The 15,681-nt window shown below is 50.3% G+C and overlaps 1 protein-coding gene across 1 annotated transcript in view; it reads right to left on the minus strand.

Annotated features, from left to right (window-relative positions):
* The window catches only part of Cacna1e (calcium voltage-gated channel subunit alpha1 E), a 453,197-nt gene that overhangs the window by 68,843 nt on the left and 368,673 nt on the right, over positions 1-15,681 (minus strand). The window contains 15 exon segments of the mRNA XM_047520455.1: positions 1,103-1,154; positions 1,156-1,414; positions 1,731-1,809; positions 1,812-2,111; positions 2,114-2,158; positions 2,161-2,196; positions 2,199-2,380; positions 3,539-3,595; positions 7,647-7,744; positions 9,173-9,240; positions 11,019-11,136; positions 11,981-12,053; positions 12,499-12,630; positions 12,987-13,099; positions 15,046-15,158. Of these exon segments, the coding sequence (XP_047376411.1) occupies positions 1,103-1,154; positions 1,156-1,414; positions 1,731-1,809; positions 1,812-2,111; positions 2,114-2,158; positions 2,161-2,196; positions 2,199-2,380; positions 3,539-3,595; positions 7,647-7,744; positions 9,173-9,240; positions 11,019-11,136; positions 11,981-12,053; positions 12,499-12,630; positions 12,987-13,099; positions 15,046-15,158 (1,725 nt within the window).

Genomic DNA, 15,681 nt, shown 5'->3' on the forward strand with positions numbered 1-15,681 from the left:
ATGGTACTGCACTGCAATGGGGCCCTTCAAAAAGGTGATTCACTTGATGTATCTAAAAGCCTTCCTATCACACAAGTACCTGTGACCAAGACCACAGAGTAGCCCTGGAATGGGAACAGAGGGACAGTCAAGCTCTCTCTTGTGCTATTTCTCATAAAAGAGGATCTGAAACAATTATGAGGTATAAAATCAAACAGACACCAGAAGAGGCAGTGAGTCTGGAATCCTGAGACACACAAGATGGAAGTTAACCCCAGGAAGCCTGGACGTGGGAGATCACTTTTCAAAGCAAACTGGCATTTTGATTGTAGAAAAATGTGAAGGGAGAGAGAGCAAGCCATGGAAGAAAGGTAAACAGGAACAGGAGAAGTCTCATTGGAAGGAAAGTACGGAAAAGTAGAAGGGAAACAAGCAAGGGGGGACCCTGTGGTCACAAGTAGCAACCTCAGGGCCACTTGTAGGACTGAGGCTGGACAGGGAGGGTGCGGAGGAGGTGAGATGCTCTTTTTGATGTGTTTCTCTTTAAAGTGTCACAGATTAGCATCTATTGCCTGAAGGAAACTTTGTCAGAGAGAGAGTGTGACTAAAAGCTCTGGGAGAACAAGAGTTGATAAAAGTAATGGAATCATAAATGTTAGGGAGGAAAAGACCTCAGAGATTCTCTAGTTCAAGACCACTTCACAAATGACAAACTGAGGTCTGGAGAGATGCAGAGGTTTTGGGCAGAGCCAAGGCCAGAAAGAGTCTCCTGCCACTGTCTACCCCAGCAAGGGGTCCCTCACTTGACCTGGTGACAGAGCACCACAGAATATTCAAAAGTCAATCAAATAGCTGAACATGCACCTGGGTACCAATCACAAAGGATCCCTCTGATGACCCTAGGGTGGTCACAGGATCAAAGCCTAAGGAAATTTCGTGGGCAAAATGTAGAATGAGAAAAGACTTTCATTTTGCAAGAGAAAGCTGCCGTGGTGTTTTACTTGAACTTTTGGTGCTAGTGGGGCTTTCTAGGAAGCTCTACTGGAAGGACCCCAGAGCTAGCTGTCCCCCAGCCCTCGGTGGGGTGGGCCGTGGGCACAAGGAGGCCAGAGACTGTGCTCACTGTGCACCACTGTCGAATCCACCAGGGGGCCCACGTCGGGGATGGCAACGGTGGACGCTGGTGCTCTCCGTGGTGGCCTTGTCAGTGTTGGCTGTGATGCAGGACAGGTCTGGCTCGCTCTGGCTGACGCCCCGGCCCACGTCCAGCTGCACGTCCCCCAGCAGGGCTTGCTCGCTGCTGCCTTCCGGCTCCGGCTCCATCAGCCTGGAATCCTTCCCTACCTCCAGCTCAGGCTGAGGTGGGACTAGGGGCGTTTCTGCCTCGTCCAGGGCTCCTAGCCCGGAACCTCTGGACACCATCAGACTGTTGGTTCTGAGGAGAGAGAGGAGAGGTGGCCAGGCTGGAGTGGCCTGCTGGAGCTCACACAGCAGCCAGGGGACGGGGAGCAAGCCCTCAGGTCACTTCCACAGCCTTATTCCCATCCCTCCACCTGAGCCGCCTCAGCAAAGATGCCTGAGGTGAGCAGGCCCTGTTTCGAGGGGGTGGATCCCCCTGCCTGCTGTGCTTATTCATACCTTTTAAATCATCTCCATTTTATTAAGGGGGAACAAGCTCAGAAAGGCTTCCATTGAAGAATTTCTTACACCACCCTCTGCTACTTGCCTCTAGGCGCTCGGGGATCCTTTACCTCCTCAAGTCCTGGCCCCTCTCCTCTTCATGGATAGTTGGCTCCTTGCCCCCGTGGCTGCCCCGGGGCTCATGGTCCTCTCCCCCTCGGCAGGTACCCCTTCATCCAGACTCCTCTCCTGGCTGGCAGACCTGCTCCGGGAGGCGGAGGCCGAGTCTTTGCCCTCGGTTCTGACACGGCGGTGCCGGCTGCGTCGCTGGCTCTGCCTGTGCCTGGCTCGGTCCTCGAAGGTGACCACGGTCTCCCCTCCTCCAGCCTCCTGCTGGGTGGGGTCACAGTTCCTGTGACAAGGTCTGGCCAGCCATGGTGGCTCCCGCTTGCCCAGGGACAAGGGGCTCCTCTGGTTGTCCAGGACACTGGTCAGGTCCCCTCCGTCCCCTTGAGGGACCCTCCACGGCTGATGCGCTCCTCCTCGCACTTCTCCAGCCCAGGCCCAGGGCCAGGCCCTCGATGGGCCTGGGCCTCGGTAGAGGCTGGGGTGAGCATTGAGTGGGTTGAGGGGGCTCAGCGGGTTGAGGGGGTTGAGGGGGTTCATCGGCGGGGCCTCCTCTTTGTTGAGGGCCTCCTGGCTGGACATCTGCATGTGTCTCCTCAGCTGGCTGGTGCGCTGCTCCCACACGGACATGTGGTGCCTGCGCCTCCGCTCCCTCCTGGCAAAGGGGACAGGGCCAGGGCCACATCAGAACCCACAGCCGCAGGCCAGCGAGGACGGCCGCGGGGGCCATGAGCAATGGGGCACATGGGTGGGGAGCAAATGGAGCACCTCGGACCCGAGACAGGAAGCACAGAGATGCGAGAGCAGAGTGGCCACGGATAGTAGGTCAATGGCCCAACGCCGCCAGCCCAGGCCGGGGTGCTCTTCCTCCCTCCCTGTCTGCAGTAGCCGAGGGGCAGGGTAGGGATCAGCCCTCGTACCCACTCCCACGTCCCCAGAGCCTACGAGGGCAGTTGTACGAAGGCCCTCACTCTGGTGCTCCTTGGATTCAGGACACTAGCCGGAGCCCGCTCTGTGCCCACCAGTGGGCCCTGGATTCCAGGTCAGGGGTCTCTCCTCCCCTTCATCTCCTCAGCTTTTCCCTTAGACTGCAGCCTGGAAATAGCGAGGGTGGAGACGGACCACGCTCACCATACCAACAGAGGTTGACAACAGTGGCAAGGAGGCCTACGTGGTAAAAATCCTGGCAGCGTCCCCCCAGAGTAGGAGAGTTGTGGGTCCTGGGCTGTGGGTCTCTTTCACAATAGCTAATTAAACCACAGGAGACAGTCTGCACAGAGACCACCACCAGCTCCCGCTCAACCGCTGCTCAGCACTGCAGCTCAACAGGCCAAGAGGAGCAACCGCGGGGCAGTGGAATGCAGATGTGACACATGCGAGGGGCGCACAGGAGAGGGCTCACCGGGCCGAAGGGCAGACACACTCGCCTCACATGTCATGGGCATACACCCGCCACCATCAAGGGGACTCTCATGTACCCACGCACACCCCGCCGAGGCGCACACAGAGGTACACCACTGCTACAGGGAGGGAACACCCAGTGCTATTCACCGACACATGCCCACCTCACAGGCCACACACGAGAGCAACGGCAACACAGGGCCACGTGCTTTAGACACACGCCGACATAAGCACACATTGAAAGGTGCAGGGGGCACATCCACAGGTCATGTGCATGGAACACACACACACACGCCAAGGCACACGCCGACATGCACACCCAGCGCCACTTTGTCCACAGCAAGGACAAAGACACATTGTCCCCACACCCACACGGAACCACTCACAAACACGCAAACCGGTACACACATACAGGTGGCTGCTGCGTGGCTCCCACATCGACATGTGGTGTCTTCTCCTTCTGTCTCTTCTGGGAAAGAAAACGAACAGGTTCAGTTCACCCCAACCTCTGGGAACCTCGAGCCCCACAGCCACCAGCAGATTTCCAGAGGGAGGCCAGAGTCCTCTGCAGTCCGCAGGTTCTCCGCAGGTGCTGTGGACCCCCAACCTTCACCGCTCCAACTGAGAGGCAACTGGAGTCCTTGCTATAAGCAAATACATGGATCTCATTTGAAGCACACATGCAGGGACAAAGAGGTCATACCATTTCACACCGATGCTCAAACATCATGCCCCACTGGCACTCACGCCTCCACCTGCCCATCCTTCAGAGACCTATGTGGGCAACTTTGATGAGTAGCTGTCCCTTCCTCCCTGATCATTTCCAGATCATGAAGCACATTCGCATAGGCGACTCCCCAACCTGCCACCCTACAACAGATCCTGACTGCATCTCACAGAACATGCAGCGAGCAAATGCTCCGCCATGCATACCCATGAGGCTACAGAGCAGCCTATGGCCAAGAGCAGGGCTACCACCTGTAGGCCACCACCCACATCCTCCAGGATGTAAGCAGCGCCCCTGCATCTGCGCAGCTTGATGCCCTGGCCAGAGGTTCCGTCTGCTCGGTGGGTAAAGCACAGCATTGACCTTCTTAGTCTTATATAGAGAAATCTCTCTGCCCCACACAAGCTCTATCCTTGTAATCACAAGGTTACCGGAAGGTCAGAGTGGGGGGGGTGGCGGCACCTGTGAAAGCAGACAGGCTGTGGTGAAATGAGACTGTCAGCCCAGGGTCCATGCTCGGGTGGAAGACGACATGCCTAGGACGCCCTCAGGGCGAGTCTGCCCCAGTGTCTGGACTGCTGAACTTGGCCCAGCCCAGTGGGCCCTGCTGGACCTGGGAGGCGGGAAAATGCTCCTTCCCTGAAGAAACCAACACCCCAACACAGAACATGCTATGAGATCTAACACCGCACAACTGCCACATCGCGCTCGTCTGGAGAGAAGCCTGATCCAAGGGCGGGGCTGAGGGAGCAGAGAGGCAGCTGGTCTAGCCTCCCGCTGGGTGTCTGGAAGAGGCACAGCCCATGTGTGTGCTCAAGCAGCCACGGATGCTGACGTCGTGGTGGAGATCGCCGAGATGCCTTGAGCACCTCAATCGGACACGTCCCTCAGCATCTGCAGCCGGCACTGCCACCAGGCACGGGTGGGGTGGGGTGCCAAGAAGCATGGGCAGCACAGAGAAATAGAAGCATGCACTCCAGACAGGCAGCAGGCACAACCCGCCAGGAAAAGCCATATCCCATCTATTTGCAAATTTTCAGTATTCAAATACCAGCCCTCCAGAAAAATGTAAAGGTGTAGTACATGGAAGGATTCTCTCTCTCTCTCTCTCTCTCTCTCTCTCTCTCTCTCTCTCTCTCTCTCACACACACACACACACACACACACACCAAAAAAAAAAAAAAAAAAAAATGGACAGACAAATATACACACACAGGCCAGGCAAAAAAGAAGCCAAATTCTGATACTCACACATCAGACACATACTTCACACTCCCCTTTGCCTCTCTACTCACACAAGATTCAAATTTTCATCCACAGTGAAAACCACACACAGTATGCACATCTCCAACTCACGCAAATGTGACCATGTGGACATCCACCAATAACCTTGTGGACCAGGAAGGGCAGACGGCACCCTTCCCATTTCAAAGATGGGGAAATAGAAGTTCTGAGATCCTGAGTGGTTCTCTCTGAGGTCACAGTGACAGAACCAGGACCGGCACTCTGACACCTTCATATGCAACGATGCCCTTCCCGTCTCTCCTTTCCACTTAGTTACACTGCAGACCAGAGATCAGTGGTCTGGCCTGCACCCCGAGCAGGGCACACGCCCCTGTGGCTACCCTGGCCAACAGCACACACTCACAGCACATGTGTGGAACGAGAGCCCAGGTCTTGGCTCACCTTGGAAGTTTGTAGCACCTTCTATCTCACTGTGCCCCGAGGCACATGGCTCTATTCCCAGAGCCCTGTGCTACCCACATTTCATTCATTTTCTTTCCATAAATAGTGAGTTTCTACTCTGGGACAAACACCGTCCCAAATCACATCTCTGCAAACCCACTTCTCCCCCAGGCATCCTCACGTCAGTAAATAGAACCACCCACTCGAAAGCAGCAACCAGTCCTCTCCATCCCCATTTTATACCTGTGCATGGGTTTTAGCCTAAATTCATGAGTCTAGGGAAGGTGGGTAGAAACTACTCAAGACCCAGAGAATATTCTGAAGAGGAAGGAGTTATTTGGCATCACCTCATTAATCTGTAATGAATTTTTTTCTCCCACTCACAGAAGAGGGGCCAGGAGGCCAGGTCTTTGTAATTTTGAACAGTGAAAACAAGAGGATGTTTATGTGGGATTCCCCTCCCCGACAGACTGGGAGCCATTCAGGAGCCCCTCCCACAAACACTAGGGCATCAAGCACTCCTCCCTTACCAGCTTCAAGTAAGGGGTGACAAGATCTGGTGTCAGGATAGAGTTCCGCCTCCCAGGGGCTCAGACTGTCCCCACAGATGCCCTCTGGACCCCTCACATAGGCCCAAAGCAATGATGGCAATTCTGGGGTTCTCAGACCCCAGGCCCTGCAGAGCCCAGGCTGACGGTCCTAGCTCTCTCTCAGCCGTGGCTGCAGGTTGGGTCCTCAGAAGGCCTCACTGGCTGCTCCACTTTGTTACTTCCCATTCTCTGCCTAATCCCACTCCACCTGGATTCTGTTCCCACCCGGCTATGTGTAAGGTCGCTAACAGTTCTTGTTGAATCCCATGGTCCCTTTTCTGTCCCCATCATAAGTCGTCCTGTAATAGCAGGCAGCACCACGGCCCACTCCTCCTTCCCGCAGGGTTTCTTCTATAGGTTTCCAGGACGCTGCTTCCCTGTTCTCCTGACTCCTGGCTGCACCCCCTCAGTCTCATTTGCTGAATTCTCCTCTGCCAGACCTGAAGCACAGGCAGGCGCATGCTCAGCCACTGTCCTCAGCTCCTCTCTTCCCTATCCCCACTCTCCCTGGGTCAGCTCACCCACACTGATGGCTTAAATACCATCTAAATGCAAATGACTTCCTCCAAATCTTTATTTTAATCCTGACTTCTCTTCTAAGCTCTAGACTCGTGTAACCAATAGCCTATTCAAACACTTGGATGCCTTAGAAGTGTCTCAAATTTAATGTGGCCAAAATGAACTTTAGATTTCCACCATCTCCAGGGTTTCAGTAAATACCACCACCTTCTACCCAGCTGTTCAAGCCTCGAAACCTTAAAACCTGGGATCGATTTTTGTTTCTTCTTTTTGTCAACCTCACCCCTGCATTTAATCTACCAGCCCATCCCATTGGTTTTCACTCCAAATTACAGACTGAACAGGAACACTTCCCATCACCTCCGTGGTCACTGCCCTCCTCTAAGTCACCATCACCTACTTTAAGAACCGACCCTGCCTCTCTGCCTCCACTCTCTGCTCCCCAATCCATTTTCCACAAAGTGGCCTTTGGAAGTGTCAATCACATTCCCTCCTCCTCCCACCGGAAGTCCTCCTATGGCTACAATTAGAATAAAAGCTAAATTCCTTCACCTGGGGTTAGGGACCTCTGAGCTGGTTCCTGCCCACCTCCCTGGTCTTGCTGTCTTCTGTCCCCCTCCTTCACTACACCTCAGCCATGCTGGTCCTTGTTGTGAAACACGTCCTTCAAAATGTCACAGAACTGCCTTCTAAGTCTCTGCTTACACACTGCGTCCTTAGAGACCCCCTCAGATCACCCTGAGTGATCTCTTCAAAACTCTTGTCTTATGACCTGTTCTGTTTACTTAATTGCGTTTACTGCTGTCTGAAATGACATGCATGCTTTTTAATCTATCTCCGTGTGAACAGAGACTTCCTCCTTGCTTGCTTCTGTGTTCTCAGTAGAGTTCCTGGCAGGAGGGAGACACACAATCCTACAATCTATCATTTTGTGAGTTGGCGGACTGCCTTTAGTACAGTAGGTGACCAGGGGTCAGGCGACGGGGGAGTGGACTCACTCAATGGAAGGCATGTTGGGCGCGGACATGGGGCTGACTTCCTTGGCCTTCTGCAGAGCGTGCTTCTGGTTGAAGGCCTCCTCTTCTTCCTGCTCATCCTAGACACAAAGCAGAGATGGCTTTGCTTGGGATCCCCATGAAAGACAGTAGCTTCCTTTGGCTCTCCCCAGAGGGCATTCTGAAGAGCAGGAGCAGTGAGGCCAGCAGAGGAAGAGCTTAAACAAGGCAGATGACCAGAGACCAGGCCCCTAGGAGCCAGGAGCCTCACAGCCCCACAGGGCCAGAAATGCTCCTCCTCACTCTGCCTCCACAAGCCGCTCAGAAGACCTAGAGAAATCCACCCCTCAGCAGAGCTGACCTAGGCTGCAGAGGCAGTAGGTGGCACTTCTCAGATGTCTTGCCAGGTCTAGATGGGGCAGAGCAGGGTCCTTCACAACACAGCTCTAAAGTAAGCACCGAGGCTATGCACCCCTTTTTGGCAACTTCCCTGCGCGGCCAAGTGGCTCCCCGCTGGGTTCTTGGGCAGAGATCTCATTTTCTCAACTTTATTCCTGCTTGTAAACGATGACGCCCAGGAAAATCAGTTCAGGTGAAGTGACTAGAACTATTACAATCACACCCATCTCCTCAGCATGCTATGGTTTCCACACATATGCTTTTGCCTGATCCTCGGGTTAATCCTGTGAGGCACGCAAGGCGTGTGTACCATTCACACCTTTGCACACGAGGAAAGGGCCGCTACTAGAAATCAGAAGTCCAACCAAAAGCTAGAACAGCTGTTAAGTGCCAGGTGTGGGATTCAAACCCAGCTTTCAGATACTGCAGCTGGTATCCTTCCTGCCATAGCAGGCAGATAAGACCCTCAAGCAATGGAAGGAAAAGCAAGCGACACTTGAGAGAAAACAAGAGAAAAACTGAAAAATATGACCAGCATGCTCTGCGCCTCTGCCCCAACCAGATCTGCACTGTGTGACCATCCCACTTCAGTTCCACTGTTTCCTACCATGGAGAGAAGAGTCAGCGGAAAGAAAGGAAGAGCTCTTGAGAAATGGAGCATCTTGCTTCATTGACACCGCCCCAGAATGACCATGGTCACTGGAATGCCCCAGCAGCAAGAGCTGCCATACCCCAGCCCCTCTCACACCCAAAATTGAACCTTAAAGGTTAGCTTGCGTGATGGAAGTCACACTCACAGGTCACTGTAGAAGAGGTGCAGCTTAAAGCCCAAAGCGCTTCCCTGACTTTCCACGTCATAATCCTTGGAAGGACCCCTTTGAGGGCTCGCAGAGATGAGCTGTTGCTTCCTATAGCCCATGAGAGCCCATGCTGGTCTGGGCTTAGCAAACTCAGAGAAAGCGAACCCTGCTTCCTATATGAATATGTAACTTTCCGACTGTTCAGAAGCTTCCAGAAGAGGCCTCCCTGGTAGGTTTTGATCACATAATATGGACTTCCTGAGAGCTCCTAGGGCCAGGGGATTCCCAGTGCCACTAGAAACCATCCAAATCCCAGAGAGTAAGGCTTACCTTGGTCAGCTCCTGGGCATTGGCCAGATTATCCACAGCAATGGCCAAGAATACGTTCAGTAGCGTGTCTGGGGTTATGGGTTAAGAATAAGCAAGTGATAAAAGCGACAGCCTTTGGCAAGTCTGTGAGGCCACCTCCAGGGTTCTCCTGCCTGGACACCAGCTGAAGATGCTAGGGTCTGTGGGGCAGGGAGAGGGGATTTGTGTCATGCTTCTATTCACAAAGGACAAATAAAGGTCTGAAGCAAACCACCTAGGAGGCCCTAAGCGGTGAGGAGACCTCAGACAACGGGGGCTGACATTCTCAGCAATAAATGGCACGGGAGTCGCAGAACAAGATGTATAGATAGCTAAGGGCAGGAGCTCATCTCTCCTTCCTGGGAAGCTAGAACCAAATCCCATTGGAACCAATGGGCATTATGCCCTTCCATCCCTACAAATGAAAGGAAACGAGATCCCACGTCCCGTCACTGAGCAGCTCTCAATAACGGTACCCTAACTTGCTCTTCTCATTCTTCCTGCTCAGGTCCTGGAGGGCTTCCATGATTCATTTAACCAACTGTCACAGCACGGACACGATTCGTTATGAAATCCACTTCTATTCCGTGTGCTGACCCTGGAAGCCCCAGTTTTCTGTCCTCAAGGCCCAAGTGTTGTGGAATATAACACTGGTTCTAGCATCAAAGGCCAACTCTGGCTCTCCTCCGAGTAACAGGAAAAATTGAGGGGCCACTCTGATAGCCTGGCCTTCCATTTCTATGACTGGATTGTGTAGCTTTCTAAGAGCTTCTTATGTTTACAATCTGTTCTGATCCCTAGAAGTTTTCAGGGCAGAAAACTTACAGCATCTCTTTCCCATGAGTCTGCAGAAAATGCAAAACTACAGCTGCACCGTGGTCCCCACTTTCAGCAGTACCGATGCCAGTTCAAGGGAAGTCCCGTTCCCCAGGTGATCCAATCACCGGACGGTAGTTTGCAGTTTTTAAGGTACATTCAAATAATTATTTTATTTGCTATTCACAATGAACAGAGCAGATATTGTTCTTGTCCTTTGAGATGTGAAAGACAGAAACTGAAATTAAATGACTTACCCAAGGCCACACGCCTGCAAGCAGTATTGCTGGGATTCAAACCTAAATACTCCTGGTCTAGATCTTTTGACCAGGTATAAGCTTTGGAGTTAGAGAATTTGGTTTCTAATCTTCCTTTACAATTGAGTTGTTGCCTGACCCTATCAGGTTATCTCTTTTCCTTATAAAGTAGGGATTAGATGAAATGTGCCTGCAAGGCACAGAGTCTAAAAGGCCTCACATATATACAACATAAATTCAGTAAATATTAGCTATGCTGAATATCAAGCACAGCCCTGAAAACTTCCAGGGTTCAGAAGAAGACTATAAACTAAAGAAATTTATAAAAAGAAAGCTATACAGGGAGTCACAGAAATGGAAGGAAGGCCAGCTTATCACAATAACAGCCATGCTCAGTATTAGCATTAATCATAATAGTAATATTTAAAAAATTTTATTATGTGGCAGACTTTTTATATTAACAATTAATTCATTAGTATTAAAATCCATCCACTATTTCAGCCTATGATGATCTTTGTCCTCTTGTATTTTATTCAGAGTCTCTCCAACCATTCAACATGATAGACATGATCGTTATTATTTGTACAGACAGCAGATAATTGTCTTAGGTTTGCAGTCTTTATGGAAAGAGCATACAAGTTTCCAAAGACCAGAATCTCTATTTCCTCTAGTACACCAAGCAATGTCCGTGCCCTTTCTTCTTACCCACCGGTAAGAAGACAGCCAGCACAGAGAAGAGCATCTTCAAAGGATACAGTTTCCAAACAAGGTGAGCACAATGAAATAGATGGCTGACCACATGCCTGAGCTGACCCCACCCTGGGAGCGGATCCCGTTGTACATCACCTCATTCCAGTCCTCCCCTGTCAGGATCTACACAGAGCAAAGGACAGACATCAGGACTCTGATTAGTACAAAGCACAAATCCTGAGACTGGATCTTTTCAATCTACCTCCTTGCTTAGCCTGCCTGCTGGGGGTGGGAGGGTCAATCCCACGAATAATCCTAAACATTCTTTTGTTTTGCAAGAGAATCTGACACTGAACACAGAAGGAAAAGATCAGAATAAATGGTTCTAGTTCTCAAACTACAGAGTCACTCCCACCTCCAGCTCAGCTAGGCCCTGTGGGGCTTAGGCGGATCAGGTGGTCTGGTCAGTACCTGATTTTTTTCCAGAGCTGACAACACTTAGTTCCTGAGACAATAGCATTACTGGAAAGAGCCTCCTGGGCTCCAGTTAAGGAAACAGGCTCTGGTTCAACCCCAGATTTGGGCTAAATAGTGTTCTTCTTTATCTGCAAGAATCTAAGACACTATTGATGTTGAGTTTTCTTTATGATTTAAAAAGCTGGGTTTTTGAAGGGGACATGGAAAAGGTACTTCATTAAATGGACACATAGGTTAGAAGATGCTCCAGATTTCAGAAAACCACAAATATGATTCGTCTGACTGTCTCCAACTCTGTGTCATGCAAACACACAGATGCAGGGAGAGGACAATGAAGTGGACACAGGAGCATTCTTTTCTTGTTGGTAAGAAACCAAGTCACAGATGTCCAAGGAACTGTGGTACTGATGACTCAAAAAACAAGAGTACCCTCTTCCCTGGGAGGGTCTGGAGAGGAAAAACCAGTCTCCTAACCCTCTAAAAACATTGTCGTCTCTTGTGTGTGGCCCAAGGGACCTCACACAGTGCTTCTGGATTATCAACTTCATACCTGGAACACAGTCATGATGGCTGCAGGAAAAGTATCGAAATTTGCAGAAGGAGTCCCATCATTAAAGTTAAACCTGGAAAGGAGAGTTGGAGAGGAAAACGCATTGGAGGTCTCATGTACCCCCTTCTCCCAGGATCACACGGTTTGCACCACTTCTTTTCTCCTTCCTCCACATCTCCCCCTCCCCCTACATTCCCCCCTTGACATAATTTATGAAGATGGTAGCAGTGACTACCATCATTGATGAACTACGCGCTTTGAAAGGTGTGGTCCATACGACAGGGTTTGGGCTGACTGTCAATTATAATTGCACTCCCTGCTGTACATTTCGGGAACAGTTCCAAAGGCATAGGTCCCCGGAACAAGCACCCCTACGGTGTGAAGGGCTGAAAGCAGAGACACTTGTTCCACGTGGACACTCGTGCTGTATTCGTGGTATGTGGACAAAGCACACGAGACGGTAGCGGGGTGATGGAATCTACGGCCCTGACTTCAGATGGAAGGCACTTGGCACTTACCTGCCTCCAAACAGCTGCATTCCTAGCAGGGCAAAGACAACGATGAAGAGGAAGAGGAGGAAGAGCAAGCTGATGATAGACTTCATGGAGCTCATCAAGGAGACAACCAGATTGCGAAGGGAAGCCCAGTACCTAGAAAAACCCAGACAGGGTCACAGTTGTGGACACTGGATTCCAAGTCATCCCCAAGTCCAGCTCAGCATCCGACTGGGGGGTCTGTGAAATAAGCTGCGCTTGTCGAGTGACAGGAAGAGGAGAAGGCAGCAGCACAATGCTCCCTGGGGGACTGTGGCACCAGAGCTGGCACCAGATCTGTTAGTCCGATCTTTGGAGGAGGAGGAGGAGGAGCTGAAGAATGGGGAGGGGAGGGGTCATGCAGGGAAAGGAAACCTGTTGTCAGGGAAAAATAGGGCTGGAAAGAAACTTAATGAGGCAGAAAAAGGGTTCCACTCTCAAAGGTGTTAAGAGTCCAAATTCTCATCACTTACTTGGTTATTTTAAATATTCTTAGAAGCCGGAGCGCTCGCAAGACACTGATTCCAAAAGATGTACCGGGTCTGAAGATAGCCCAGACCACTTCAAAGATGCTGCCCACTGTGACCTAAGAGGTAAAGCCAGTCAGTGAGAGGAGCATCGGGGAGAAGAGAAGCACTCTGGTACACAGCATGCAATCAACAGCTCCCACGGGGCTATGGGGAATTTAAGACTCTGCTCCATGCCTGGCCCTACCTCCAATCGGGCTACTAATTTGTGACTTTTGTCCTCTTATATTTTATTCAGTCTGTCTCTCCAACCACTCAACATGAATGGTTGAAAAATGAGACTCTGCCTCCCATCTCAACACCCTCTGCACCCCTTTCCAACTTTAGTTCTGTACACCGTGTATTGGTTTTCTGGTCCTCAGTGAAAACTACAACAGTCATTCACCACTTCTACATGAATTTGAACAACAGAGCTGTTCTTGTGGAAGAGTGGTATTCAAACCCCAGACACCCATTGGTGGTATTTTTTTTTAAATATTTTTAGCTATAGATGGAAATGGTATCTTTATTTTATCCTTTTTTTTTTTTTTTTTTTTTTTTTAACGTGGTGCTAAGAATTGAACCCAGTGCCTCACACGTGCTAGGTGAGTGCTCTACCACTGAGCCACAACCCCAGTCCTGGTGATGGTTTTACTCTGCAGTACTGGGGATTGAATCCATGACCTTCAGCAAGCACTGTACCACTGAGTTACGCTCCCAGTCCCTTTTATTTTGAGACAAGGTCTCACTAAGTTGCCCAAGTTGGCCTCCAGCTTTTGATCCTCCTGCCTCAGTCTCCAGAGTAGCTGGGATTACCAGTGTACCCCACTGGGCCCAGCTTAGAAGCCAGTTTGAATTAGTACAGATTATGTTTGTTCTGATTTGAAATCTCAGAGAGGGTCCATGTTCTCTCAGCATTCTAGAGTTTAGTGCTAACAAGAATGTTCTGGCCTCAGTATATTACAAACCTTTTAGTCACTGAGGTCCCACATACCCCAATGTGACAGTGTTTGTTGACATAGGGTCAGATTGTTATAGGAAGCAGCACTGCCAAATTAACACTTCAATTTTTTTTTATATATTGATCGTCTACTGTTAGACATTGTGCTATGAAAAATAATAAATTAATCCTCACAGTAGTGCTGAAAAGTATGTACATGAGAAAACCAAGGTTAAAATGGTCTCTCACTAACTGTTATGCCTGCGAATTGCCAGTACTCAGAACCATATGTTCTGAGTGAAAATGTAGATTGGGAAGTGCTTGAAATCTTTAGCACCTAACTAAAGCTTTGGCAGAAAAAGAAGTGGGTTTGGCAGAAAGAGGAGGGGTTCAGGAACCCAAAGTTCTGTGACCTCATTCTTCTGCTCACAGGATGTTCAGACCTGTGGACTTCTGCATAAAAGGGGAGGGAGCCAATTCCCCACACCCAGGAGTGCATTCGGGACTCCCCTGAGCCGCACAGAAGCAAAACATGTGGACGTGCCTTCAAGATTGCTGGCAGATACACACTGAGAAATTAGGTAGAAAGTAAACAGCTGTTTGAAATGTTCTATGTGGGGACTTGCTAATAAAATGTGTGTGTATGTGTTTACATGAAGGTCTATCTCGATAATTATGCTAATTTTACACCAAAGTAGAAAAAACCCAAATATATAACCTTCGCTTTCTCACAGAACTACCTCTAGAATTATGTCCTTTGTCCTCCTTCCCGACTTCCCCCAAGATAATAAGCGGTTCAAGAGTCTGGCTATGGGTAGCTTTGTAAAATCTCATTGAGCTTATGCTTAGTATATGTGTTACACATCAATACAAACACTAAAACCCAAAGAGCTTAAAAACCCAAGCAAACCCTTGCACGGCCAGGATTCGTTCACTTCTGAACTCTGTCTAGCTCATCTTATCCATTCTCCTTGGGCAAACTCTGACTTCAATGGGTCATGCTGCGTAATGGAGCAAGCTGCTTATCTGAAAGCACAGCAGAGCAAGGCGAAGCAGAAAGATGGGGGCAGGCTTCTGAGGACTTACCCCAAAATCAAAGCAGTTGAATGAGGAGTGGAAATAAAGGCGAGGCCCCATGCCGTACATCTTCAGGGACATCTCCAAGAGAAACAGCCCCAGAAACAAAAATTCTGCATAGTCTGCAAGTGTTAAGAGGAGAAGTATTTGGTCACAGATGGCAGGGGGCCCTGCAGGCTCCAACTAACACACCCACCCCCAGAGGAGCCCACAATGACACACTCTAGGGACATTCGCTGGCTGAGTTAGGTCAGGGCTGGCAAAGCCTAAGGACGTTTGGACACTCTCTGAGCCTGGATGAGTCCCGGGCTTCGTTCTTTTTCAATAGGTAGGTTTCTCACTGGTCTTTAAGTAGAGAATAGTCCTCAGAAGAGGAAGAAAAGACTTCACCATGCTTCCATGGAAGGATTGGATTTCCCCCTCCCACCAGCCACCTGTAATTAACTCCTGGATGTCACTTTCCCCCAGTGGCAGTCTTATCCTGAGCTGACATTTAACTTCCCTTTTTGGTCCACTTGGGGTATCCACTGCCCTAAGAACTTTCTCCCCAGATTCTAGTAATAATAACTCCTTATGCCATTGAGTCTCCTTAAGATCTTCCTCAAAAGTCTCCTAATAAATACCCCAGATGTGACCTCTCTTGTC

This window comes from Sciurus carolinensis, chromosome 12 (genome assembly GCF_902686445.1).
Source record: "Sciurus carolinensis chromosome 12, mSciCar1.2, whole genome shotgun sequence".
Taxonomy (NCBI): Eukaryota; Metazoa; Chordata; class Mammalia; order Rodentia; family Sciuridae; genus Sciurus; species Sciurus carolinensis.